We start from the raw sequence: 26,532 nt of genomic DNA, 5'->3' as shown, positions 1-26,532 counted from the left end.
TGTTGATGCTAGGAGGGTAGAGTTTATTGCATATGCATCTCGTCAGTTGAAGTCCTCATGAGCAGACTACCCGTTCATGATTTGGAGTTAGCTGTTATAGTTCATGCTTTGAAGATTTGGAGGCACTACTTATATGGCGTATCTTGTGAGGTGTATACTGATCATCGCAGCCTTCAGCATTTGTTCAAACAGAAGGATCTTAATTTGAGGTAGCTGAGGTGGCTTGAGTTACTCAATGATTATGATATTACCATTTTGTATCACCTGGGGAAGGCCAATGTGGTGGCTGATGCTTTGAGCTGGAAGGCGGTTAGTATGGGTAGTTTGGCGTACATTCTAGTTGGGGAGAGGCCCTTTGCAGTTGATGTTCAGGCTTTGGCCAATCGGATGGTGAGGTTAGATATTTCGGAGCCTAGTCGGGTGTTGGCTTGTGTGGTTTCTCGGTCTTCCTTGTATGACCGCATCAGAGAGCATCAGTATGATGATCCACATTTGCTTGTCCTTAAGGACAGGGTTCAGCACGATGACGCCAGAGATATGACTATTGATGATGATGGCGTGATGAGGATGCAGGGCCGGATTTGCGTGCCCAATGTGGATGGGCTTCGGGAGTTGATATTAGAGGAGGCCCACAGCTCGCGGTATTCCATTCATCCGGGTGCCGCGAAGATGTATCAGGATTTGAGGCAGCACTACTGGTGGAGGAGAATGAAGAAAGATATAGTGAGTTATGTAGCTCGGTGTCTCAACTGTCAGCAGGTCAAATATGAGCATCAGAGACCCGGTGGTGTACTACAGCGGATAGATATTCCCGAGTGAAAGGGCATTTGAACTCCGATTTTGGTAAAATTGGTATGTGTAGACTCGTGGCGAGACGAGGAATCCAGTGATGTAAATTTCGTAATTTTTCGAGAAGTAGGACCGGGGCTCGGGTTTTGCCAACTTCGTGAATTTTGGTGTTTTTCGAGTCTTTTCGATTGGGTTATGTTTCTTTAGCCTATTGTAATGTATTCGTTGTGGTTTTAATCAGATTCGGCGTGCAAAGAGGTTGATTCGAAAGGCAAAGGCATAGCGAGCTAGACTTGTGGCCGGCTTGAGGTGAGTAATAGATGTAAATGATGACCTGAGGGTTTGAAACCCCGGTATATCACATTGTGACGCTATATTGAGGCGAGACACGTACTCTATGACGAGTGCGGGGTTGATTGTGACTGGGAATTTTGACCTAGTCCGTTTCGATTGATGTTCGTACTGTGTTCTTGACTAGAAATTGTTTGGTAATCATCCTACTTGGATTTTATGAATATGTTTGGGGCTTTGTGCCTATCATTTGCATCCTTCAGGGATCCTTATCACTGCTTCCATGATGTTTAGCATATTTCATGATATCAGTCCTGAATTAGACACTGACTCGAAATGTTCAATAAACAAATAAAGGTTTAAACACTTAGCTCTATAATTCCTAATAATTGAGACCAAAATGAATAATCTGACTGTGCCCGAGTGGCTTGCATGCATATATATATCTGGACTGAGTGTGGATCGGGCTGCACGCCGCAGCGAATGTTACGATGATATTGCGCTTGGGCTGTAGAAGTCCCTCCGGAGTCTGAACCACCACAGTGAGCGCGGGTACCCAAATGGATTGGGTTGCGCGCCACAGCGGTCATGTGCATTGCATTGCATTCATGCATTTTATATCTGTTGGTCTTAATTGTCTTTGTTTGCGGTTGTTTCATCATTTTATGTGCTGAATCGCTGATTATAGCTTTATATTGTAATATTTCGGAATTTCTTACTTTCAGCCATTATATATGTTTATTACTCACTGAGTTGGAAGTACTCGCTTTACTCCCTGCACCATGTGTGCAGATTCAGGTGCTCCGGAGACTTAGTGGAGTTGTTTGCTGTTTTTCGTGAAGTTATTTCAGGAGTTGTTGAGGTAGCTGCCTGACGTCCGCAGGACCCGACTCCTCCTTTATTTCATTTGTCTTTCCATATCCTAGACTTCTTTATTACTATGGATATATAACTCTGTTACATCTAGAGGCTCTAGACTCGTGACTCCAGATCTATTGGGGAATGTTGGGATATTCGTTATTATTTTCCATACTATTTTATTTAGTTTCGGATTGGAACCTTGATGTTTTCTATTTTAATCGTATTATTTGTTAACGGATTGCGTATTTGGGTTGAGAGTATTTAAATTGGTCGGGGTTGCCTAGCATTAGTGTTGGGCGCCATCACGACCGGGATTGGGGTCGTGACACAGACTGTGTAATTCTTCCCACCATCGTTAACCGTATGTAAGTATTCATTTGACAGTACCACCTACATTTAAAATAGAAATATAAGCTTTGAACACATTTACCTGAATTACCAAATGTATAATGTTGAATTAATAAGTTACATATAACAGAAACATTTGCATATATATGAATACATCATATATATGGACCAGCAAAATGTCATGTGCGAGAAGTGCAGAACTTATCAAAAGTCTGCTGTAGTTTAGGCAACATTATGCTAACAAAAGCATTATAATCATATGTATTGACAATACATATAAAAATTACATATCATATAGCTAGTTGCATTCTTATGTATTCCAACAGTTTTTTCAGCATGTAAATTAGTTATATTCAGTTGTATTCATATCAGATCTAGGGAATGCATGTTATGTGCTTGAATGTAGTTGCATTCATATATATTAATGGTAGTTCTACTTAAAAATGATTGTATTCAGTTGTATTCATGCCAGTAATACAGAAATTAACTAAAAATATATACAGCAATGACAGTAAAATTTAACTTACAGTCATACGTGTACACATTCAACTCCAGCATCTCCTGGTATTTTTTTCCCAAGCGTCTTGTATGTCTGTGTAGCTTCTTTGCAGTTACTACAATTCCAACGTCCAAACATCTTCCTAACTTCTTCGAGGAAGTCGTATATTGGCAATTCCCTTTTTGAAACTAGTGCGACATTGATTGACTCAGCAATATTTGACGTCATTGTCCATCCCCTGTTAACAGGTGCATACAACCTAGCCCACTTTTCGTAACCAGCTAACTCTAAGTATTCTTTCACCCTAATATCTACCTTCTCCATTAGACTGTCAAATTCAGCTTCTGTGTATGCTTTTGCCATCGAAAAGTATATCTCGCTCAACTTGGCATGGCTCTTTTTGAATTCTTATATACGTTGGTCCATAGATGCCATATACAAGCAAAATGCGGTACATCCGGATACACTCTCGATACAGATTTAATGATACTCTCATTTCTATCTGAAACGATGCACATGTTTTCCTTACACCGTATGCTATCTTGAATTGCTCAAAGAACCACGTCCAAGCAGCATCGTTCTCTGAATCAATAACACCATATGCTAGTGGTAATATATGACCTGTACATACAATTGAATATAATTATTTCTTAATACATGTATTTCAATATTTAAATATTAACATATTGTATTATTATTCAGATACTCACCTGCACCATCCAACGTGCTTGCCGAAACGAATGTACCGGTGTAGTAAGATTTTAGGTGACTTCCATCCACAACAACAATTGGTCTACAATGATCAAACCCCCTTATAAAGTCATACAATGATATATACACGTACATGAACTCATTCTTTGGCGATTTTACCATTCTGATGTGGGAACCTGGATATGTCATATCCATTGTATATAAGTATCCTGGTAATTTTTTGTATGAATCAGCCGGTTCACCTCTAAGAAAATTCATTGCCTTTTCTTTAGCCCTCCACGCCAACATGTAGCTAGCATCTACACCTAAATCTGATTTCACATCATCAATAATGTCCCTCGGAGTGTATTTCCTCTTATGGTTTGTAAGCTTTGGCCTTATAATACCACCTATAAGGCTGCTACTAGCCTGCCGCTGCTCGTACACCTTATCCTTCAGCGGACATGTATGGTTATCATTGAATTCTCTCACCTTGAATAGTTCTGATTTGTTAATGCTTGAAGCCTTAAACCTCCATTCACAATCTTCTGAAATACATAATAATGCATAGCTGCAAAGAATTAATCATTTAACATTTGATTAGCATACTTGTTTACAACAAATACAGCTCATACATCAGACAAATAGAATCTGACATATATACATCCTGAATACATGTTAACAAATTCACAAGTGTATATATAATTTTGTATACTACTGAATTCCAATATAGTTACATGCGTTCAAACACAATGAATACAACTGAATACACTTGTATGAATATGCAAACACTTAATACCATAGTAGACGAAATAAGAAAATAATTAGAGCCACTGTTGTGTTTGAACACCATTAAAATACATTTGAATACATGTATTTAAGCACCCTAAACAAATATAAGTTTTCATATGTGTTCATCAGGAGGAAACACACAGATACGCATAAATACAACAAATTTAAACAAAAAACAAACCTGACAGCATTAGACCGATCAACCCGGAATTGAAACCTTTGAGCTATAGCATAATTCTCCATCACCTCTTTCAATGTAGCCTTATCCTTATAAACTTGTCCGGCCATAACCTCCTTTTGATTGGTTTTTGAAATTATCAAATCATTGTGGAGTTCGAACACTCCAATCGCTTCTCCTCAATTGACAAATTCTATAGCCAGTGTATTATCAGCATCGGAATCGTACCTTTGAACTGCTCCGTCTATAGCTCTTTTTCGATAGTAGTTATGCACAAAGGATACATCCCAAATTCTCTGTTCTCTTTTTTCAATTCTACATACACTCTGTAACCCATATCATTGTGTATTTCCATTGGCGTGCAATTTCCTTCTACTTTGTATTGTATTTTAATGGTCTTTGAGCTCAAATCTATACCCAGTTGATTAGAAATTAAAGCAACTAGATCATTAAAGGAGGCATACTCCTTAATCATATTACCCTCAATTGCAAAAATCGATATAATTGCCCTCATCGTTCCACTTGCCAGAATGACGCAACAAAACTGTTAAACTTGCCATATGTATAGAGCAACTATACCTTATTTTGTATATAATTTGTATCAATCGAAAAAAGGAGAAGAGAATTGAAGAATTTGGATGGACTCTGTTTTTTGCTTCTTTTCACGAAAAAGGGGAGAAAATTATTCTGCTTTCTTTGAGCAGATTATTGTGTACTCGTATTATTTCTTTGAGTTAAATTAGGAGACTATCATGTGAATTTATTTCCTTCCGTTTTTAACAAGTTTAACTTTCCAGAATTTGCGCAAAAACGTTACTGAATTTTATCTATATTCAGCTTGAATACAGATAAATACAGATACCCTTAGCTGGAGTTCCCGTTTTTACGCCTATTTTTTTGGTTGTATTAATGAATACAACTGCTTAAATACATGAAATACATTGTATAAAAACATAAAAGGTATCTATAACAAGTAATATAGCAAAGGGTATCTATAAATGACTAATTAGGGCTAAAAGATGGTGCTTTATGAAAAAAAAATTTACTTCCTATAGAATAGGTTAACCCCCTATTTATTTAAAATAAATACCATTTCAATAAATTACATCCTATAGATATGTTATATGATTTATAGCAAAAATTCTAATTTTGGGTATCTCCTACACTTAAGCCATTATACACGCTATGTTTAATTTCACCATCTCCATTCTCAGATTCTCTCTCTCATAGATACCTTTTTACATACAACTTCTCAGTACAAGTTTTCCCCCTTCTCTATAAATTGATACTTCCAAATCCCCTGTAATCGCGGTTAAAATTATATTGCTCTCATTTGCTCTCATTCACAGCTTCCTCCTTCCCCAATCTCGGGTAAACCCTAACGCATATTTTTTTTTGATTTTTCGCCATTTTGCTTGTTTCTCAACCTCCCGACTAACCAAATTGTATCTAAGCAACAGTACCCAAGTCGTATTGTTACAATGTCTGAGGATACACCCCACAAGTTGATTACTAGAAGTATACCCACTAAACTTCTCAATTTTGATTGGCCCTCTTTCTCCTTGCAAATCACTCAAGGTGAATTCGACGCAGGTTTAGCCAAAGATATTGATTTGGAGAAGAGAACAAAAGCTCGACATGATAAAGTCGAGAAATCAATGAAGGAGACAACACTTCCCATTCGGGAAAAGAGGAAAAACCATATCTCTGAAGCTTCATCTGTCAAGGGGAAGGAGGTTGAAGAATTGAAAACCTCAGATAAAGTTGAAGAAAAGGTAATTTTCNCTTGTTTTTCCTTTCAATTTCATTTATATTTATTGTTGTTTTCAACAGTTTAAAGTTCCATTCTGTATTTAGTTGTATTCATATGTATTCATGTATGATAAATTAATGTCATTTGTGCTGTATCCAGTTGTTTTATATGTAATTAGCCTTGTCAGTGTATTTAGTTGTATTTATATATTTTTATTCATGTCAAATGCAGGGAATTAAGTTTTTTGTCAAACAACAGCCAAAATTTGCACCCCATATCAGTGTGTATACTAACACTGATATAGTCTCCGATATAAAAGAGAACCTTACTCCTGTTCAGTACCAACAACTTGGTAATACTTGCTTTGGAAATTTTCTTCAAATGAAGCGTTGTGAAGTCCAACATCAACTCTTCAGATGCTTCATGGCTCTCCAGGTAGAAGGTACTCCTAACAATGTATTTGCAATACACGTCAATGGTACTTCATTACATTTCACATTAAAGGAGTTTGCGCTTGTGACTGGCCTCAAGTGTGTTGGTAATGATGGTTATTTTGAGTTTAGTGAAAAGGTTCCTAACCGGCTTATTGAGACTTACTTTGGAGGTGCTAATCTTGTCAAGAAGAAACATTTGATGAAATGCTTTGCTGAGAAGAACTGGGGTCCCGACAATGATGTTGATGCCTTGAAGATATCTTTGTTGTATTTCATACACACCTTCATTTTTTCATCCGAGAAAAACAGTACAACCATACCAAGGCTACATTTTTACTTGGTAGAGAGTGGGCGATATTCTGAATATCATTGGGGTTTAAAAGCATTTGAGATGTTGACAAAATCGATTAGCAAGAAGATGGATGCTGTGAAGAAGTATTACAGGATAGCTGGGATGCCCCTAGCTATGCAAGTGTGGTTTTATGAGTGTTGTTCTTCTGTTGATTCCAAAATTGCACTCCGAGTTGATGACGTGGTCCCTAGAATACTCAATTAGAGAACCACCGGAAATCAGCCAACCTTTTCTTATCTGATGAACGGCATGTTCAATGACACTGGAAACATGGTAGTATACAAATTGTATCACTGCTAGGTGCAGTGGAGAGGTCGGCCCGTAGAGGAAGCTACTTGGGAGACTGAGCAGGAGATGCGGAGCGGATATCCTCACCTATTTGAGACCTCAGGTATGCTTCTCGACCCGCTCGAGGACGAGCGTTTGTTTAAGTTGGGGAGGATGTGACGACCCAACCCGTCGTCTTATGTATTACAGCCCCGATTCCCCCATTTATTGCTCTTTCATGTTTTATTATCAGCAACGGGTGAGTTAGAGTCTAATTGAATTGGTTTGGATAGGAAATGAGATACTTAGTCTCTTTAAGGAAGGTTTGGTTTGGAAAAGTCAACCGAATGTTGACTTATTAGTTAGAAGGCTCGGATGTGAATTCCGGTGATTCGATTAGCTTCGGAAGGTGATTTGTGACTTAGGAGTGCGATTGGAAGCGATTTCGGAGGTCCGGAGTAGAATTAGGCTTGAATTGGCAAAGTTGGCATTTTGGCGAATTCCGGTGGAAGGGTGAGAATTTGGTCCGAGGGTCGGAATGGAATTCCGAGAGTTGCAGTAGTTTTGTTAGGTGATTTTGGATATGTCTGCAAATTTTCAGGTCATTCGGACGTCGTTTGGTCGGGTTTTTGATCGAATGCGTAATTCGGAAGTTTTTAAGAAACTTAAGCTTGAATTCGATGTGATTAGATGGTTTTAGCGTTGTTTGATGTGGTTTGATGATGGGAACAAGTTCGTATGATGTTTATGGATATGTTGGTGCCTTTGGTTGAGGTCCCGGGGGCCTCGGGATGATTTCGGATGGCTAACGGAGGTTTTGAACCTTGAAAATGTTGCAGAAAATTGCCCAGCTGTTGCAGACCAAAACTGGTCTTCGCGTTCGCGTCTGTAGGCACGCGTTCGCGGAAGGTAAAATCTTAGACCATCGCGATCGCGTGGGAAGGCCTCACGTTCGCGTAGAAGGGCCTGGGGGCCCAGCCTAGTTTGTTCATCGCGTTCGCATGCGGAGTATCGCGTTCGCGTAGGAGGGTAAGCTGGACTATCGCGTTCGCGTTTGTAGTATCGCGTTCGCGTAGGGTAATATTTTGGTCAACGGAATTTGTTCAATGCAAACGCGGGGGTGTTGACCGCGTTCGCGAAGGGAAAAACCTGGGCGTCCAGAGGGGTTTTTATATTATTTTAACCGCGATCCCATTCATTATATCCTCCATTGTTAACCTTCTTAAGAGCTTTGGGCAAGAAATTAGAGGGTTTTGACTGAGAATCGAGCGGAGGTAAGTTCCTTGGCTTAATTACTCGAGTTTATGGTAAATTTATCATAGAAATCAGTGGAAATTCATCAAAATGGGGTAAGTTAGGGCTTGAGAAATTAGGATGTAAAAATGGAATTTGGAGGGCCAAACGAACTCCGATTTTGGTAAATTTTATATGTACGGACTCGTGGCGAGACGAGAAATCCGGTGATGTAAATTTCGTAATTTTTCGAGAAGTGGTCCCGGGGCTCGGGTTTTGCCAACTTCGTGAATTTTGCTGTTTTTCGAGTCTTTTCGATTGGGTTATGTTTCTTTAGCCTATTGTAATGTATTCGTTGTGGGTTTAATCAGATTCGGCGTGCGAAGAGGTTGATTCGAGAGGCAAAGGCATAGCGAGCTAGACTTGTGGCCGGCTTGAGGTGAGTAATAGATGTAGATGATGACCTGAGGGTTTGAAACCCCGGTATATCACACTGTGACGCTATATTGAGGCGAGACACGTACTCTATGACGAGTGCGGGGTCGATAGTAACTGGGGATTTTGACCTATTCTGTTCCGATTGATGTTCGTACTGCGTTCTTGACTAGAAATTGTTTGGTAATCATCCTACTTGGATTTTATGAATGTGTTTGGGGCTTTGTGCCTATCATTTGCATCCTTCAGGGATCCTTATCACTGCTTTCATGATGCTTAGCATATTTCATGATATCAGTCCTGAGTTAGACACTGCCTCGAAATGGTTAGTAAATAAATAAAGGTTTAAACACTTAGCTCTAAAATTCCTAATAATTGAAACTAAAATGAATAATCTGACTGTGCCCGATTGGCTTGCATGCATATATATACCTGGACTGAGTGTGGATCGGGCTGCACGCCGCAGCGAATGTTATGATGATATTGTGCTTGGGCTGTAGGAGCCCGTCCGGAGTCTGAACCCCCACAGTGAGCGCGGGTACCCAAATGGATCGGGCTGCGCGCCGCAGCGGTCATGTGCATTGCATTGCATTCATGCATTTATACCTAATTGTCTTAATTGTCCTGGTATTGTTGTTGTTTCATCGTTTTATGTGCTGAATCGCTGATTATAGCTTTATATTGTAATATTTCGGAATTTCTTACTTTCAGCCATTATATATGTTTATTACTCACTGAGTTGGAAGTACTCACTTTACTCCCTGCACCATGTGTGCAGATTTAGGTGCTCCGGAGACTTAGTTGAGCTGTTTGATGTCTTCTTGGATTTCGGTTTAGGAGTTGTTGAGGTAGCTTCCTGACGTCCGCAGGACCCTACTTCTCCCCTTTATTGCATTTGTCTTTCCCTATCCTAGACTTTCTTTATTACTATGAATATATTACTCTGTTACATTTAGAGGCTCTAGACTCGTGACTCCAGATCTATTGGGGGAATGTTTGGTATATTCGTTATTATTTTTCGTATTATTTTATCTAGTTCCGGATTGGAAACTTGATATTTACTATTTTAATCGTATTATTTGTTAACGGATTGCGAATTTGGGTTGAGAGTATTTAATTGGTCGGGCTTGCCTAGCATTAGTGTTGGGCGCCATCACGATCGGGATTCGGGTCGTGACAAGTTGGTATCAGAGCCTAGGTTACTAGGCCTCGCGAGTCATGAGCCGGTTTAGTAGAGTCTCGCGGAACGGTACGGGGACGCCTGTACTTCTCCTCGAGAGGCTGCAGAACCTTTAGGAAAACTCCATATTCTTAAAATTCTTGTCGTGCGGCTTTGTGATTCGAAAACTAAATTCCTGTATTCTATTCTCTCGCAGATGGCGAGAACTCGTGCTACCGGACGCGATGGTCGACCACCAGTACCACCCACTAGAGGCCGTGGATGCGGTTGTGTCGTGGTCGAGGTAGGGCAGCAAAGACAACACTTGCTGACCCACCAGCTGCCACAGTTCAGGACCAGACTCCAGTTGTCGATGTCCCAGCAACACCTGTGCAGACACCAGCAATGCCTATTGCTATTCCTGGTCTCCAGGAGACCTTGGCACAGATACTATCAGTTTGCACTGGCCTGGCTTAGGCAGTCTCAGCTTCTACCGCAGCAGCTGCTTCCCAGACCGGGGGAGGACATCTGACCCCAGTTGCTCGCACACCAGAGCAGGCTGCCCAGGGACTTCAAACACCGGAAGCAGCCATAGCTCCGCCAGTTGCTCCAGTTGACCAGTTGCAGCCTATGAGGCTCCAGCTATGCCGGACGATGAGCAGTGTCGCCTTGAGAGATTCGGCAGGCTTCAGCCACCGAGGTTCAGCGGTGCTGAGGGCGAGGATGCCCAGGGTTTTCTGGATAAGTGTCAGCGTATGCTTCGCACTGCAGGGATCTTAGAGTCAAGTGGTGTGGCTTTTACTACTTTCCAGTTCTCAGGGCCTGCATTCACCTGGTGGGAGGACTTCGAGAGGCGTAGGCCGGTTGGTGCAGCGCCCCTTACATGGCAGCAGTTCTCCACTGTCTTTCTGGAGAAGTACGTACCGCATTCTCACAGGGAGGAGCTACGTCGTCAGTTTGAGTGGTTGGTTCAGGGGGACATGTCTATGACCCAGTACAAGTTGAGATTCACGCAGCTAGCTCGGCATGCCACTTGGATGATCCCGACAGATCGGGAAAGGATTAGGAGGTTCGTGGATGGCCTCAACTATTCACTCCGCATTTTGATGACCAGAGAGAGGGTTATGGGTGCCTCATTTGAGGAGGTAGTTGACATGGCTTGATAGATTGAGACGGTTCGCCATCGGGAGCGTGAGGAGAGGGAGGCAAAGAGGCCTCGAGGTTCAGGTAGTTTTAGTGGTGCTCCGTCTAGGGGCCAGTTCCAGCGTGGCAGAGGTCGTTCCTTCAGGCCTCCTAGGTCAGGTCGTCCAGAGTACAGTGGGGCCTCTTCAGGCCGTGGTCATCAGGGATTTCAGCAGGGCCAGACTTTACTTAGTGCCCTTCCAGCTCAAAGCTCTACACCTGCCTCTTCAGCCAGGGTTCTTCAGCAGCGAGAGGTTTCCATCAGTCCCCTTCTCCAGCGCCGGGTAGTTTCTACGAGTGCGGTGAGTTCGGTCATATGAGGAGACAGTGTCCTCGGCGTCGTGGTAGTCAATCTCAGCAGAGGGATCAGCCCTCACCTTCTGTTCCTGTTTCATCAGCACCAACCCAGTCAGCTAGGGGTGGAGGTCAGGTAGCCAGGGGTCGCCCCAGGGGTGGAGGCCGGACTGGTGGTGGTCAGGCTCGATTCTATGCTCTTCCAGACAGGAAGGACGCCATTGCCTCAGATGTTGTTATCACATGTATTATCTCAGTCTGCCACAGAGATGCCTCTGTCTTATTTGATCCCGGATCTACCTATTCCTATGTATCTTCATATTTTGCTCATCACCTGGGTACTACCCGAGGTTGTCTTGCCTTGCCTGTTCACGTATCTACCCCGATGGGTGATACTATCATTGTAGATCATGTATACTGATCCTGTTTAGTGATTATTGGGGGTCTGGAGACCCAGGTTGACTTATTGTTGTTAAGCATGGTGGATTTTGATGTTATTCTGGGTATGGATTGGTTATCTCCGTACCATGCTATTCTGGACTGTCATGCTAAGACAGTTACGTTGGCTATTCCGGGTATTCCGAGGATTGAGTGGCGTGGTACGACTGATTATGTTCCCAGCAGGGTGATTTCTTTTCTAAAGGCCCAGCGGATGGTTGGGAAAGGTTGTCTATCTTATTTGGCTTTCGTGAGAGATATTGGAGTTGAGACTCCTAGTCTTGACTCCGTCCCCGTCGTGAGGGACTTCCCTGATGTGTTTCCAGCAGACCTGCCGGGCATGCCACCGGACAGGGACATCGATTTTGGTATTGATCTGGTACCGGGCACTAAGCCCATCTCTATTCCTCCGTATCGCATGGCACCAGCAGAGTTGAAAGAACTAAAGGATCAACTTCAGGAACTCCTAGATAAGGGGTTTATTCGTCCTAGTGTGTCACCGTGGGGTGCACCGGTGCTATTTGTAAAGAAGAAAGATGGCACAATGAGGATGTGCATTGATTACAGACAGTTGAACAAGGTGACAGTGAAGAACAAGTATCCACTACCTCGTATTGATGATTTGTTTGACCAGCTCCAGGGGGCAAGGGTATTCTCGAAGATTGACCTCCGTTCAGGCTATCACCAGCTGAAGATCAGGGATTCGGATATTATGAAGACTGCCTTCAGGACTAGATATGGGCACTATGAATTCCTGGTTATGTCTTTTGGGCTGACTAATGCCCCAGCCGCGTTCATGCACTTGATGAACAGCGTATTTCGGCCGTATCTGGATTCATTTGTTATCGTTTTTATTGATGATATCCTAGTGTACTCGCGTAGCCAGGAGGAGCATGCTCAGCACTTGAGAGTGGTGCTACAGAGGTTGAGGGAGGAGAAGCTTTATGCAAAGTTCCCCAAATGTGAGTTTTGGCTTGGGTCTGTAGCTTTTCTGGGACACGTGGTGTCCAGTGATGGTATTCAAGTTGATCCAAAGAAGGTAGAGGCGGTGCAGAGTTGGCCCAGACCGTCCTCAGCCGCGGAGATTCGAAGTTTCCTCGGTTTGGCAGGTTATTATCGCCGGTTCGTCCAGGGTTTTTCCTCTATTGCTTCGCCCTTGACTAAGTTGACGCAGAAGGGTGCACCATTCGTATGGTCAGACGAGTGCGAGGAGAGCTTTCAGAAGCTCAAGACAGCTTTGACCACAGCTCCTGTGTTAGTTTTGCCATCAGCCTCAGGTTCTTACACTGTGTATTGTGATGCTTCGAGAGTTGGGATCGGATGTGTGTTGATGCAGGAGGGTAGAGTTATTGCATATGCTTCTCGTCAGTTGAAGCCTCATGAGCAGAACTACCCCGTGCATGATTTGGAGTTGGCTGCTATAGTCCATGCGTTGAAGATTTGGAGATACTACTTATATGGCGTATCTTGTGAGGTATATACTGATCATCGCAGCCTTCAGCATTTGTTCAAACAGAAGGATCTTAATTTGAGGCAGCGGAGGTGGCTTGAGTTACTCAAGGACTATGATATTACCATTTTGTATCATCCGGGGAAGGCCAACGTAGTGGCCGATGCGTTAAGCCGGAAGGCGGTCAGTATGGGTAGCTTGGTGTACATTCCAGTTGGGGAGAGGCCCTTTGCAGTTGATGTTCAGGCTTTGGCCAATCGGATGGTGAGGTTAGATATTTCGGAGCCTAGTCGGGTGTTGGCTTGTGTAGTTTCTCGGTCTTCCTTGTATGACCGCATCAGAGAGCACCAGTATGATGATCCACATTTGCTTGTCCTTAAGGACAGGGTTCAGCACGATGACGCCAGAGATGTGACTATTGATGATGATGGCGTGATGAGGATGCAGGGCCGGATTTGCGTGCCCAATGTGGATGGGCTTCGGGAGTTGATATTAGAGGAGGCCCACAGCTCGCGGTATTCCATTCATCCGGGTGCCGCGAAGATGTATCAGGATTTGAGGCAGCACTACTGGTGGAGGAGAATGAAGAAAGATATAGTGAGTTATGTAGCTCGGTGTCTCAACTGTCAGCAGGTCAAATATGAGCATCAGAGACCCGGTGGTGTACTTCAGCGGATAGATATTCCCGAGTGGAAGTGGGAGAGGATTACTATGGATTTTGTGAGTGGTCTCCCTCGTACCTCGAAGAAGTTTGATTCGATTTGGGTGATTGTGGATCGGCTGACCAAGTCCGCGCACTTCATTCCGGTGTGTACTACCTATTCTTCGGAGCGGTTGGCAGAGATTTTCATCCGGGAGATTGTTAGGTTGCATGGGGTCCCAGTTTCTATCATCTCAGATAGGGGTACTCAGTTTACTTCCCATTTTGGAAGACTTTTCAGCGAGAGTTGGGTACACAGGTAGAGCTGAGCACAGCATTTCATCCCCAGACGGACAGGCAGTCCGAGCGTACCATTCAGATATTGGAGGACATGTTGCGTGCCTGTGTTATTGATTTTGGAGGTTCTTGGGCTGAGTTCTTGCCACTTGCAGAGTTCGCGTACAACAACAGCTATCAGTCCAGCATTCAGATGGCACCGTATGAGGCCTTATATGGGAGACGGTGTAGGTCTCCGGTTGGTTGGTTTGAGCCCGGCGAGGCTAGACTATTGGGGACAGAATTGGTTCAGGATGCCTTAGAGAAGGTGAAAGTGATCCAGGAGAGACTTCGTACAGCTCAGTCGCGTCAGAAGAGTTATGCGGACCGGAAGGTTCGAGATGTATCCTACATGGTGGGCGAGAAGGTCTTGTTGAAGGTTTCGCCTATGAAAGGCGTTATGAGATTTGGAAAGAAAGGTAAGTTGAGTCCACGGTTCATTGGTCCTTTTGAGATACTTAGGAGAGTCGGGGAGGTGGCCTACATGCTTGCTTTGCCACCCAGCTTGTCGGGAGTTCACCCGGTATTTCATGTTTCTATGCTCCGGAAGTATGTTGGGGACCCGTCCCATGTGTTAGACTTCAGCACGGTTCAGTTGGATGATGACTTGACTTACGATGTGGAGCCAGTGGCTATTTTGGGTCGTCAGGTTCGGAGATTGAGATCAAAGGATATAGCTTCGGTAAAGGTGCAGTGGAGAGGTCGGCCCGTTGAGGAAGCTACTTGGGAGACTGAGCAGGAGATGCGGAGCAGATATCCTCACCTATTTGAGACCTCAGGTATGCTTCTCGACCCGCTCGAGGACGAGCGTTTGTTTAAGTTGGGGAGGATGTGACGACCCAACCCGTCGTCTCATGTATTACAGCCCTGTTTCCCCCATTTATTGCTCTTTCATGTTTTATTATCAGCAACGGGTGAGTTAGAGTTTAATTGAATTGGTTTGGATAGGAAATGAGACACTTAGTCTCTTTAAGGAAGGTTTGGTTTGGAAAAGTCAACCGAACGTTGACTTATTAGTTAGAAGGCTCGGATGTGAATTCCGGTGATTCGGTTAGCTTCGGGAGGTGATTTGTGACTTAGGAGTGCGATCGGAAGTGATTTCGGAGGTCCGGAGTAGAATTAGGCTTGAATTGGCAAAGTTGGCATTTTGGCGAATTCCGGTGGATAGGTGAGATTTTGATCCGAGGGTCGGAATGGAATTCCGAGAGTTGCAGTAGCTCCGTTAGGTGATTTTGGATATGTCTGCAAATTTTCAGGTCATTCGGACGTCGTTTGGTCGGGTTTTTGATCGAATGCGTAATTCGGAAGTTTTTAAGAAACTTAGGCTTGAATTCGATGTGATTTGATGGTTTTAGCGTTTTTTGATGTGGCTTGATGATGGGAACAAGTTCGTATGATGTTTTGGGATATGTTGTTGCCTTTGGTTGAGGTCCCGGGAGCCTCGGGATGATTTCGGATGGCTAACGGAGGTTTTGAACCTTGAAAATGTTGCAGAAAATTGCCCAGCTGTTGCAGACCAAAATTGGTCTTCGCGTTTGCGTCTGTAGGCACGCGTTCGCGGAAGGAAAAATCTTAGACCATCGCGATCGCGTGGGAAGGCCTCGCGTTCGCGTAGAAGGGCCTGGAGGCCCAGCCTGTTGTTCATCGCGTTCGCATGCGGAGTATCGCGTTCGCGTAGGAGGGTAAGCTGGACTATCGCGTTCGCGTTTGTAGTATCGCGTTCGCGTAGGGTAATATTTTGGNATGTTAGGGCTTGAAAAGCTGTGATGTAAAAATGGATTTTGAAAGGGCATTTGAACTCCGATTTTGGTAAAATTGGTATGTGTAGGTGCGTGGCGAGACGAGGAATCCAGTGATGTAAAATTCGTAATTTTTCGAGAAGTGGTCCGGGGCTCGAGTTTTGCCAACTTCGTGAATTTTGGTGTTTTTCGAGTCTTTTCGATTGGGTTATGTTTCTTTAGCCTATTGTAATGTATTCGTTGTGGTTTTAATCAGATTCGGCATGCGAAGAGGTTGATTCAAAAGGCAAAGGCATAGCGAGCTAGACTTGTGGCCGGCTTGAGGTGAGTAATAGATGTAGATGATGACCTGAGGGTTTGAAACCCCGGTATATCACATTGTGACGCTATATTGAGGCGAGACACGTACTCTATGACGAGTGCGGGGTCGATTGTGACTGTGACCTAGTCCGTTCCGAATTATGTTCGTACTGCGTTCTTGACTAGAAATTGTTTGGTAATCATCCTACTTGGATTTTATGAATGTGTTTGGGGCTTTGTGCCTATCATTTGCATCCTTCAGGGATCCTTATCACTGCTTTCATGATGCTTAGCATATTTCATGATATCAGTCCTGAGTTAGACACTGCCTCGAAATGGTTAGTAAATAAATAAAGGTTTAAACACTTAGCTCTAAAATTCCTAATAATTGACACTAAAATGAATAATTTGACTGTGCCCGATTGGCTTGCATGCATATATATATACCTGGACTGAGTATGGATCGGGCTGCATGCCGCAGCGAATGTTACGATGATATTGCGCTTGGGCTGTAGGAGCCCCTCCGGAGTCTGAACCCCCACAGTGAGCGCGGGTACCCAAATGGATCGGGCTGCACGCCGCAGCGGTCATGTGCATTGCATTGCATTCATGCATTTATACCTAATTATCATATTTGTCCTGATATTGTTATTGTTTCATCGTTTTATGTGCTGAATCGCTGAATATAGCTTTATATTGTAATATTTCGGAATTTTTTACTTTTATCCATTATATATGTTTATTACTCACTGAGTTGGAAGTCCTCACTTTACTCCATGCACCATGTGTGCAGATTCAGGTGCTCCGGAGACTTAGTGGAGCTGTTTGCTGTCTTCTTGGATTTCGATTTAGGAGTTGTTGAGGTAGCTGCCTGACGTCCGCAGGACCCGACTTCTCCCCTTTATTGCATTTGTCTTTCCCTATCCTAGACTTTCTTTATTACTATGAATATATTACTCTGTTACATTTAGAGGCTCTAGACTCGTGACTCCAGATCTATTGGGGGAATGTTTGGTATATTCGTTATTATTTTTCGTACTATTTTATCTAGTTCCGGATTGGAAACTTGATATTTACTATTTTAATCGTATTATTTGTTAGCGGATTGCGAATTTGGGTTGAGATTATTTAATTGGTCGGGCTTGCCTAGCATTAGTGTTGGGCGCCATCACGACCGGGATTGGGGTCGTGACATGGCATATCCACCAGATGGATGTGTACAATGCTTTCCTACAAGGAGACTTGCCTGATGAAATCTATATGACTCTCCCTCAGGGATTTCAGACTCAGGGGGAGTGCAAGCCAATGTGCAGACTCATGAAATCCTTATATGGTCTCAAACAAGCACCCAGACAATGGAATGCAAAGTTATCAGAGGTATTGATCAGCTTTGGATTCACACAGAGTCAACATGACCACTCCTTGTTTGTACAAGTTACTGGCAGCTGCATTGTGGTTATATTAGTCTATGTGGATGATATGCTCATCACTTTAAGATGAAGGACCTAGGGGAGCTGAAATACTTCCTTGGGATAGAGTTTGCTGGATCACCACAAGGTATTCTAATGCATCAAAGAAAATATGCATTAGAACTTGTATCAGAACTTGGGCTGGGAGCTACAAAGCCTGCTGTTACACCTCTTGAAGCAAATGTGAAACTCACTACTCCACAGTATGATGAACACACAGGCATAAACACCTTGGATGATGCACTTCTACCAGATGTCACTTGCTATCAAAGGCTACTAGGGAAGCTCCTATATTTGACAGTAACAAGACCAGACATTGCATTCAGTGTTCAAACTCTTAGCCAGTTTATGCAAAAGCCTAAGAAATCTCATATGGAGGCAGCACTCAGGGTGGTCAAGTATGTCAAGAATCACCCTGGACAAGGAGTACTTCTCTCTAGTCAGAAGAAAGGTGTTATCTCAGCCTTCTGTGATGCTGATTGGGCAGCATGTCCATTGACTAGAAAATCTGTGACTGGATTCTTTATAAAGTATGGGGATTCATTGATATCTTGGAAGTCAAAGAAGCAAAGCACTATTTCTAGAAGTTCTGCAGAGTCAGAATACAGAAGCATTGCAACAACAGTGGCTGAATTGGTATGGATATTTGGGGCTACTCAAGGACATTGGAGTGGTATTTGAATTACCAACCACTATCTTCACTAACAGTAAAGCAGCCCTACAAATAGCTGCTAATCTTGTCTTCCATGAACGAACCAAACACATAGAGATTGATTGCCATTTCATAAGACAGAAGATTCAGCAGGGACTAATCAAGACAGAATATGTGGGAACCAAAGAACAATTGGCAGATGTGCTGACCAAAGGACTGCCTAGAGCTCAACATGAATACTTAGTGTCCAAGCTACGCTTACTGAATATTTTTACACCACCTAGCTTGAGGGGGAGTGTAGAAATAGGTGCAGTAACATAATAAGGAGGAAGAAATTGTTAATTAGGAAGTTATTGTACAATTGTCATGGTTGTTAGAAATAGAGTAGGGCCCACTAGCTTGTTAGTGGAGGTTAATTATATATGTGTACATATAGACAATGTACTGTTACATTGAAATATACAGAATCAGTTTTCCTTTCTCTTCTTCTTCTTCCTCAGTTCATGTAACCGCCATGGCTAGAGCTCTTCTTCTCACGCATGCACTGTGTTCTAACACGGCTATGTAACTAGTGTTTGTCTGTTTGAAGATTCTGAGATTGTAAAGGTGGTTATAACTCTAATCGCGCCAGCTAGGTTGTAATAATCATTTGGCTCGTTAATGATAATATTTCAGAGTTATTACCAAAATAATATGTATCAATGTCTCAGCCACATTTCACGCCAATTGATGATTTGTTTCAAATGTACTTCTTGAGTTCTAGGTTTAAGAAGACAATTACACTCTTTTGATTTACAGTTCATCCTTCATGAGGTCATTGATTAGCTTCCAATTAGTAAATGTCAAGTGGAACTCAAATATTCCAATATTGAATCACATATATTAACGCTGCAGAATATAATATAGTGTTCTTATTCCTTGGAACAGAAAGCTTCAATTATTTTGGTTCTTGTTTAGCTAATGTGGCCGGCAAATTAATCCGTAAAAATTGCATGGGGCGCCCTATTTGGGCGCCCCTTTTTAACCTGTAGCCGCTTTGTCTTTATGTTTGCACTCGTACCCGTTTTTTTGTTAAAATCCAATTAAAAAGACCATTTTACCCTTCCTTATTAAAAAGACTACTTTCTCTCCAAGTATTCGCTAGTCCTCTACTTTCTCTGTCTCTCTCTCTCTCCCATTATTCGCGTTTTTTGAAGTTCTTCTCTGAAATCAAACGGTTTTCGTCGTTGTTTTTGATTTTTCAACTGCTAGTCGTCGTTGTTCCCACATTACGATTTAATCACAGGTACATTCCATTAACTTTCTGGGTTTTATTTTACGATTTAATTTCTGATTTTGGTTTTGATAGTCATGTATTTATGATAAAATATTTTCTTAGGGTTTAGTTTGATAAGTGCGTTAGTTTTACTTTTACGATTGTGTTTTTAGGTTTTTTGAACGAGTGTTTATGTTGTTAATGAAAATTCTATAAATTCTTCTGTGATTAGACGTTCAAATTTTTCAAAATTTTGAGAGTTAAACAGATGATACTATAGTTCAATGATATCTTAGATATGAGCTGAAGTTTTTTTCATGTTTTGGCATTATTTTTGGATTTGAATTTGTGTTTTGTTTTTTGTAAAAATTACAGCATATTTTTTTGCTGAATGTTTTGTGCTTGTAACTGGTGAAATTCAGCTTTAGGAGCTGAAGTTTTTGTGTTTGTAACTGGTGAAGTCCAGCTTTAGGAGCTGAAGTTTTTGTGTTTGTTATTGGTGAAGTCCATCTCTAGAGCTGAAGTTTTTTTTGTAACTGTCGAACTTCAGCTCTTTTTGTTTTATACCTGTCGAACTTCAGCTCTAGAGCTGAAGTTTTTGTTTTATACCTGTCGAACTTCAGCTCTAGAGCTAAAATATTTTAGGAGCTAAAGTTTTTGTGTTTGTAACTGGTGAAGTCCAGCTTTAGGAGCTGAAGTTTTTGTGTTTGTTACTGGTGAAGTCCATCTCTAGAGCTGAAGTTTTTTTTTTGTAACTGTCGAACTTCAGCTCTAGAGCTGAAGTTTTTGTTTTATACCTGTCGAACTTCAACTCTAGAGCTGAAGTTTTTGTTTTATACCTGTCCAACTTCAGCTCTATAGCTGAAGTTTTTGTCTTTGTAACTGTCGAACTTCGGCCTTCTTAGGTATTGAAGTTTTAACTGATCTTTTTGATAATGTCCTGATGTTATTTTTTGTATCTTTTACTTTTTTTGAACAGATGGCTCCTAAAGCACCTAAAGATCCTAATGTAGCTAAAAAAGGCAAAGCCCCTAAAGCACCTAGACTACCTGTAATACCCCCAGGTCCTTATGTCCTTGCTCCTCCACCTACAAAACCAGGACAAAGATATTTTGAGTTTGGAGATTGATTTAACTTTAAGGGTTACTAGAAGGGGAACCATGATTTAAAGAACTTAATTGCAACTTTCTTGACTCCTACACAACAGGATAAGCTTAATAATGGTACATTTAGATACATTATGGCTATGGAGAATTTCCAATGCAGCATGAAGTTGGTTCATTGTCTGTGTCTTTCTCGAATATTCACGAATGATCGAGACTCCATTAGTTTCAAGATTTTTGGGCATGATGTTTCCTTCACCCTTGAAGACTTTCACATTATGTGTGGTTTGCGGATCACAGCACACAATATTGAAAAACCAATTAATCAAGAGAGCAATCTTCTGAAGCGGTATTTTGGTAAGTCCAAGGGTGTGACTTTGAAGGATATTCGAAGTTTTATGACTCGCAATGAAATTCCAAAGAATGCTGTGAATCATGTACACGTATGCGAGAGTGATGATGATGCGGTTAAGCTTATGGAAATTCTTGTTGTAGAGTCTATTCTGTTTGGGAAAAATACTGAGTTATGTGTGGCGCAGGAGTATGCATCTATTATTGAAGATGATAAGGTTTGTGCTGAATATCCTTGGGGTAATGTGGCTTATAAGAAGCTCATTTATTCACTGAAACATGCATTGGACAAGCAGAACAAATTCCATATAACTAAGTATAAACTTGGTGGATTTCCATATTCGTTATGTGCTTGGTTCTATGAGCGCTTCCCGGATTTTCGGGAGAAGTATATAAGAGAGGATGAGTACCTTGATATGCCTCAGGTCCCCAGGATGTTACGTTATGTATGTGTGGGAGAGCCTAAATTTCCCGAACTTTATTATATGTTCAGTAAACATGAAGTAAGTTACTTTTTTTGTCTTTGTGTTAATATGTTGATGTATTAGTTTTTTTCTCCTCATAATATACTTTTTTGTATTAAACAGAGATATCGCGACTTTAGGGTATTGGATATAATTCCTACAGAAGAGGAATTGAATTCAATGTCTTTAATTGGGCAATTACCATGCAGGCGGATTCGTTCAAAGGTAGTTAATGCAGTTCCTTCAATTGGTGAATCACCACGTACTCTGAGTCGATCAAAAGAAGCGAATCGAACTCCTGTCATTGGTAAATCACCACCTACTATGAGTCGATCAAAACAAGCGAATCGAACTCATGTCATTGGTGAATCACCACGTAGTCGGAATCGATCAAAAGAACCGAATAGAACTGCTTTTATTGGCGAAGTATCTCGTACCCAGAGTCGTTCTACCTCTTCTACATCTGACTTTGATGACAATGAATTACTTAAGACAATATGCTCTGTAAGTTTTGATCTGAAGTTTTTTGTGTTTGTTTTTGTATAAGTACAACATGTTTTTTGAGCTGAAGTTTTCTTCTATATCTGAATTTTTTTTGTGTATCTATTCTAGAGGTTTGTTGCGGCCAAATGCACACGCAAGTATATGCGGTCGTCAAGTAATAAAGTGACTAAAAGTCGGATGTCGATCCCACGAGGACTTGTGATTAACTATTAACTAAATTAGACTATCCTAATTATCTAAACAAGAATTAAACCTAGAAGTATTTGATTCTAAACTAATTAAATAAAGAAATATAAAAGTGAACTTTGAACAGAGAAAGAGCAGATTTTTATGATATCAATGTAACGAAAACGATCTAGGGTTATGGGCTATCTAACATTCCTATTGTATTCTTCAATTGAATTGATTAACTAATTTATCTAGTTTATTGGTTGACAGGGTTAATATTGCTCATAAGAATCTGTCGAGTTCTTACTCGCCTATTCAAGCTAACCTAACTCCTATGTGCCTATGGAATTAGAATCAACAAGAACGCATTTATAATTCCTGTAAATCAACCAAGCAAGGCAATTAGGTATATGTCTATCCTAACCGCGAATCTGTTCCCCGATGCCCAGGTTCAAGAACTTGCTCTACTCAATCCTATATGCAATCTAGAATTCCCACTTTCGAGTTCAACTCTAGATTCGTAGATAGTATTCAATTGGTGATCAAGCAATCAAATAATTAAGTGCAGGATTAAATAAATAAACCAACATGATAAACTAAGAAATAAAATCAATATCCGAATAACAATAGTCATGAAAGAACCACAACCCTAGAACGTGAAGTTTAGCTCCACATAGACATGGTATCAAAACAACAAATCATACAAAGAAACATAAAAAGACTGAGTTTGTGGAAGAAAAGATGAAACCCGGCCTCCACGGCGGCTCTGTGCTTGTGTTTTCCTCTCAAAAACGTCCTCCCCCCTTCAAAGTGGTGTTTTTGGATGTATTTATATGACCTAGGGTTGATAAGGGACGGAATTCTTCAATCCAACTTCGGATGGGAGAGCTGGAATCCGCGTCTGCCTTCGCGTCTAGACGCAGACTTTGACGCGGATCCGCGTCTGCCTTCGCGTCTAGACGCGGACTTTGACGCGGATCCAGCTTTTGAGATTCTTCCACTTCGTGAAGCGCTCTGTGCCTTTGCTTCGCTTCGCTGTTTTGTGCCTTGACTTTTCTCCTTTTTCGCGTCCGACTTCGTGCCACGCACGAGAATAGACGAGCTCCCACTCCTTTAATTTCTTCTTTTTGTGTCGAATTGTCATCTTTTGATCATTTCGCATCCAAACTCGTTCCTACACATAAGAAACACACAATGAGTGTATTTCACTTCGAAAATCATGTAATCTCCCGCGACACACACAAAAATTAATATGCAAATATACTAAAAAATATGCACTTTTCATCATTTATCACCAAACATCACTACCCCACACTTAAATGTTGCTCGTCCTCGAGCCAACTAACAATTCACACTATCCTTGTGCACTTTGTTTTTACACAATTGAGGCATACTACACCAATGACCATGGTTGATAGCAACAATTAAACATTAGCATATGCAATCACATACACTTCCCTTTTTCTTATGCCAACTTCAAAAATATTCAAACAAAGACAATATGCTCACAACAATCCTAGCCTCAAAAACCGACTCAATGTCACAATGCACTCATGGCTTGAACACCCAACATCCTAGAGAAGTCTAATAATGTTACCTATCCTTCGTGAAACCATGTGCCCTCACAACCAAGGCAAGAGAGTAAGTTGAATCCACACATTCGAATCTCATGATCAAATATATTTTAAGGACTCATATATATCAAAGAAAATATCGCTCACCCTCACAAAAGAAGTCACATGCATGTAATTGGTACCATAGGCTTGCCCTTAATGTAAATCTCTGCTAATGTAGGCTCGCTCGATCTAAAATCAATTAGGACTTTTTCATGGTTGTAATGTGGGCTAAGGGACGGGTAGGATATATTTAGGAATATTGACTAACCCTCCTAAGCACTTTAACACACCACATAATCAACTTTAAGCATAAATTCTTCAATCCACTTCACTTTCACAAACAATATCACCCCAAAAATGCTCCCTTCTTCTTTAAGCACTACATTAATTCATACCCACTATTAAGAACAAGACAACAATGTATTCATCTCTATTTTTTTTTCTTTTTTTTTCCAGATTATTCTTCTTCTTTTTTTCAATTTCCGCTAGTGGTGTATTATTTTAAAAAAACAAGTGCACCTTTCTTCCTTTTATTGGTTCCACTCAAAAGTCACCCCACACTTAGTTCCTTCTTACTTCTTTTAGCGTTCAGCTCACAATTAAAAGTGCTTTAAGAGGAAAAGGGATCAAAACAATATCAATTAAGAATAAAAAGAGTATAGGCTTGTAATGTGGGTGCCAAATAAAAGTCTATAGGCTCAAAAGGGTTAATTAGGGATAAATTTTATTTGTGGTAAGCAATTAAGCTCAAAAAGATCAAAGGAAGCCTAAAATCATTTTTCGAACCGAGCATCACCTAAAATTTCGCTTCAACTCACAAACCGGGCAAGTTCTAGACACAAGTACAATACATAGACTATACAAAAACCTCGCCACACATGGCACATGACTCACTAAGGATGGTCCCATTTAGACTCTCAAATAATGCAAGTATTCATGGAGCCACAAGATATTAAGCATTAAGCACAAAGTGAACATAAGTCAAGTAAATGAGACATAGGCGTCACAAAACATGATATCCAACTAAGCAAGGCATCATCAATAATTTCAAATCATAGAGAAGATACTACACATGCTAAAGCCTAAATATGCTACTATAAAACAAGTCAAGGGCGCCTAGGTTCATCCTTCTTCCTCCTTTTATTCCCTAAATTTTAATCTACTCTAAAAATAAAAAAAAATACTACTACCCGGTTCAAACTACATCCCATGGAAAAGAACCGATGCACAAAGAAAAACTAAGGGGGATTTTTATCTAACTAAAACTAACTAGAAACAAAAATAAAATATTTTTAATTTTTTTTATTGGACCTTAATCCCTCAAGAAACCTGTCCACAAAATCCATCGTTGGGAAAAGTCCCAATTTTCTAAAAAAAAATCTTTTTTTCATTTTTTTTTGTAAACAAAAATTACTACACTAAGAATGAGTACTATAACTAAGCTAACATAGCACAGAAAATCACCCAGACAATCTCCTCACCCCACACTTAAAATTGTGCAATGTCCTCAATGAACACTAAAAATAACAAGAGGGTAAAAGAGAGTCCCTGGTAGGCCAAAGGCCGAAGCATTAGCAGCTCACGGGATACTCAGACTTCTCCCAGGTCAGTCCTTTGTGCGGGAACCCCACACTTAGTTCTAACCACATGGATCACTTCTGCACACTTCCTATGTCTTTGCTCCCTATGCTCAAATCCTACAAAATAAAACAACACTACAAAAATAATACAATAAGAAAAAAAATCAAAAATAAAGAGAAAGCAGTAAAGCTGGGTTGCCTCCCAACAAGCGCCTAATTTAAAGTCGCGGCACGACTTGAACCAATTTTTGTCTCCACCTTGAACTTATGAATTGTACCCCTAACATGGCATCCAGTCTGTGGCTATGCACCTTTGGTGGGGCTACAAAGATAACCAGGCCAAGTAATAAATTTTTCACTCTGCACCTCTCGGCCTTTAGATGAGGAATATAATTTTTGCTTTCTGGCACAACAAATTCAAGAATATAGGCACTCTCATCCTCTCCTTTTGACTCCTCCATAGGCTCAGATGGCTTGATTAGTATCTCACTATCTAAACACAATGTGGAAAAATGATTGGAATGAGGTCTAATGCGCCCTAACTCATGAATTTTACTACTATTTACATCCCCATATATACACACACTCAAGTCTCCAAAGTAATGTTATCTACTCTCTCACATGACTCTAGAGCACTCTTCTCAATATTTGCATCCTCAAGAAAAACATGGTCTAGTGATTGGTATTCTCGTTTTAGCTGCTCAATTTGGTCTAGATTTCAGCTTCACACAACTCATTATTAAATTGGTGGGCGTTACATGCATCAACCTTAGCACTCAAATCTGCATCTAAGTTATGTACATCCAAGCCAAAATTATTAATTTTATGTGCAAGTTCATCTCTCTCCTTAGACCAATCATTTACCAACGTTGTTAGAAGATAACGTCATTTCGCATATTCGCCTAATCGA

At 41.2% G+C, this 26,532-nt stretch overlaps 1 protein-coding gene across 1 annotated transcript; it reads right to left on the bottom strand.

Annotated features, from left to right (window-relative positions):
• Positions 2,819–4,558, bottom strand: LOC109236447. The gene is made up of 4 exons (XM_019402629.1): positions 4,452–4,558; positions 3,499–4,049; positions 3,279–3,409; positions 2,819–3,184 (listed from the first exon to the last, which is right to left on the bottom strand). The coding sequence occupies exons 1-4, from the start codon at positions 4,556–4,558 to the stop codon at positions 2,819–2,821; spliced, it is 1,155 nt and encodes a 384-aa protein (XP_019258174.1).

This window comes from Nicotiana attenuata, chromosome 1 (assembly GCF_001879085.1).
Source record: "Nicotiana attenuata strain UT chromosome 1, NIATTr2, whole genome shotgun sequence".
In the NCBI taxonomy this organism is placed as follows: domain Eukaryota; kingdom Viridiplantae; phylum Streptophyta; class Magnoliopsida; order Solanales; family Solanaceae; genus Nicotiana; species Nicotiana attenuata.
This window is presented reverse-complemented; position numbering and strand designations above follow the sequence as displayed.

What these genes read in the sequence shown, in the direction of transcription:
- LOC109236447 (XM_019402629.1), bottom strand. Translation starts at nt 4,558, where the DNA reads ATGGCCGGACAAGTTTATAAGGATAAGGCTACATTGAAAGAGGTGATG. An exon ending in AAGCACGTTGGATGGTGCAG is followed by an intron (nt 3,410 to 3,498) that starts GTGAGTATCTGA and finishes TTGTATGTACAG; the next exon opens with GTCATATATTACCACTAGCA. An exon ending in CGTTTCAGATAGAAATGAGA is followed by an intron (nt 3,185 to 3,278) that starts GTATCATTAAAT and finishes GAATTCAAAAAG; the next exon opens with AGCCATGCCAAGTTGAGCGA.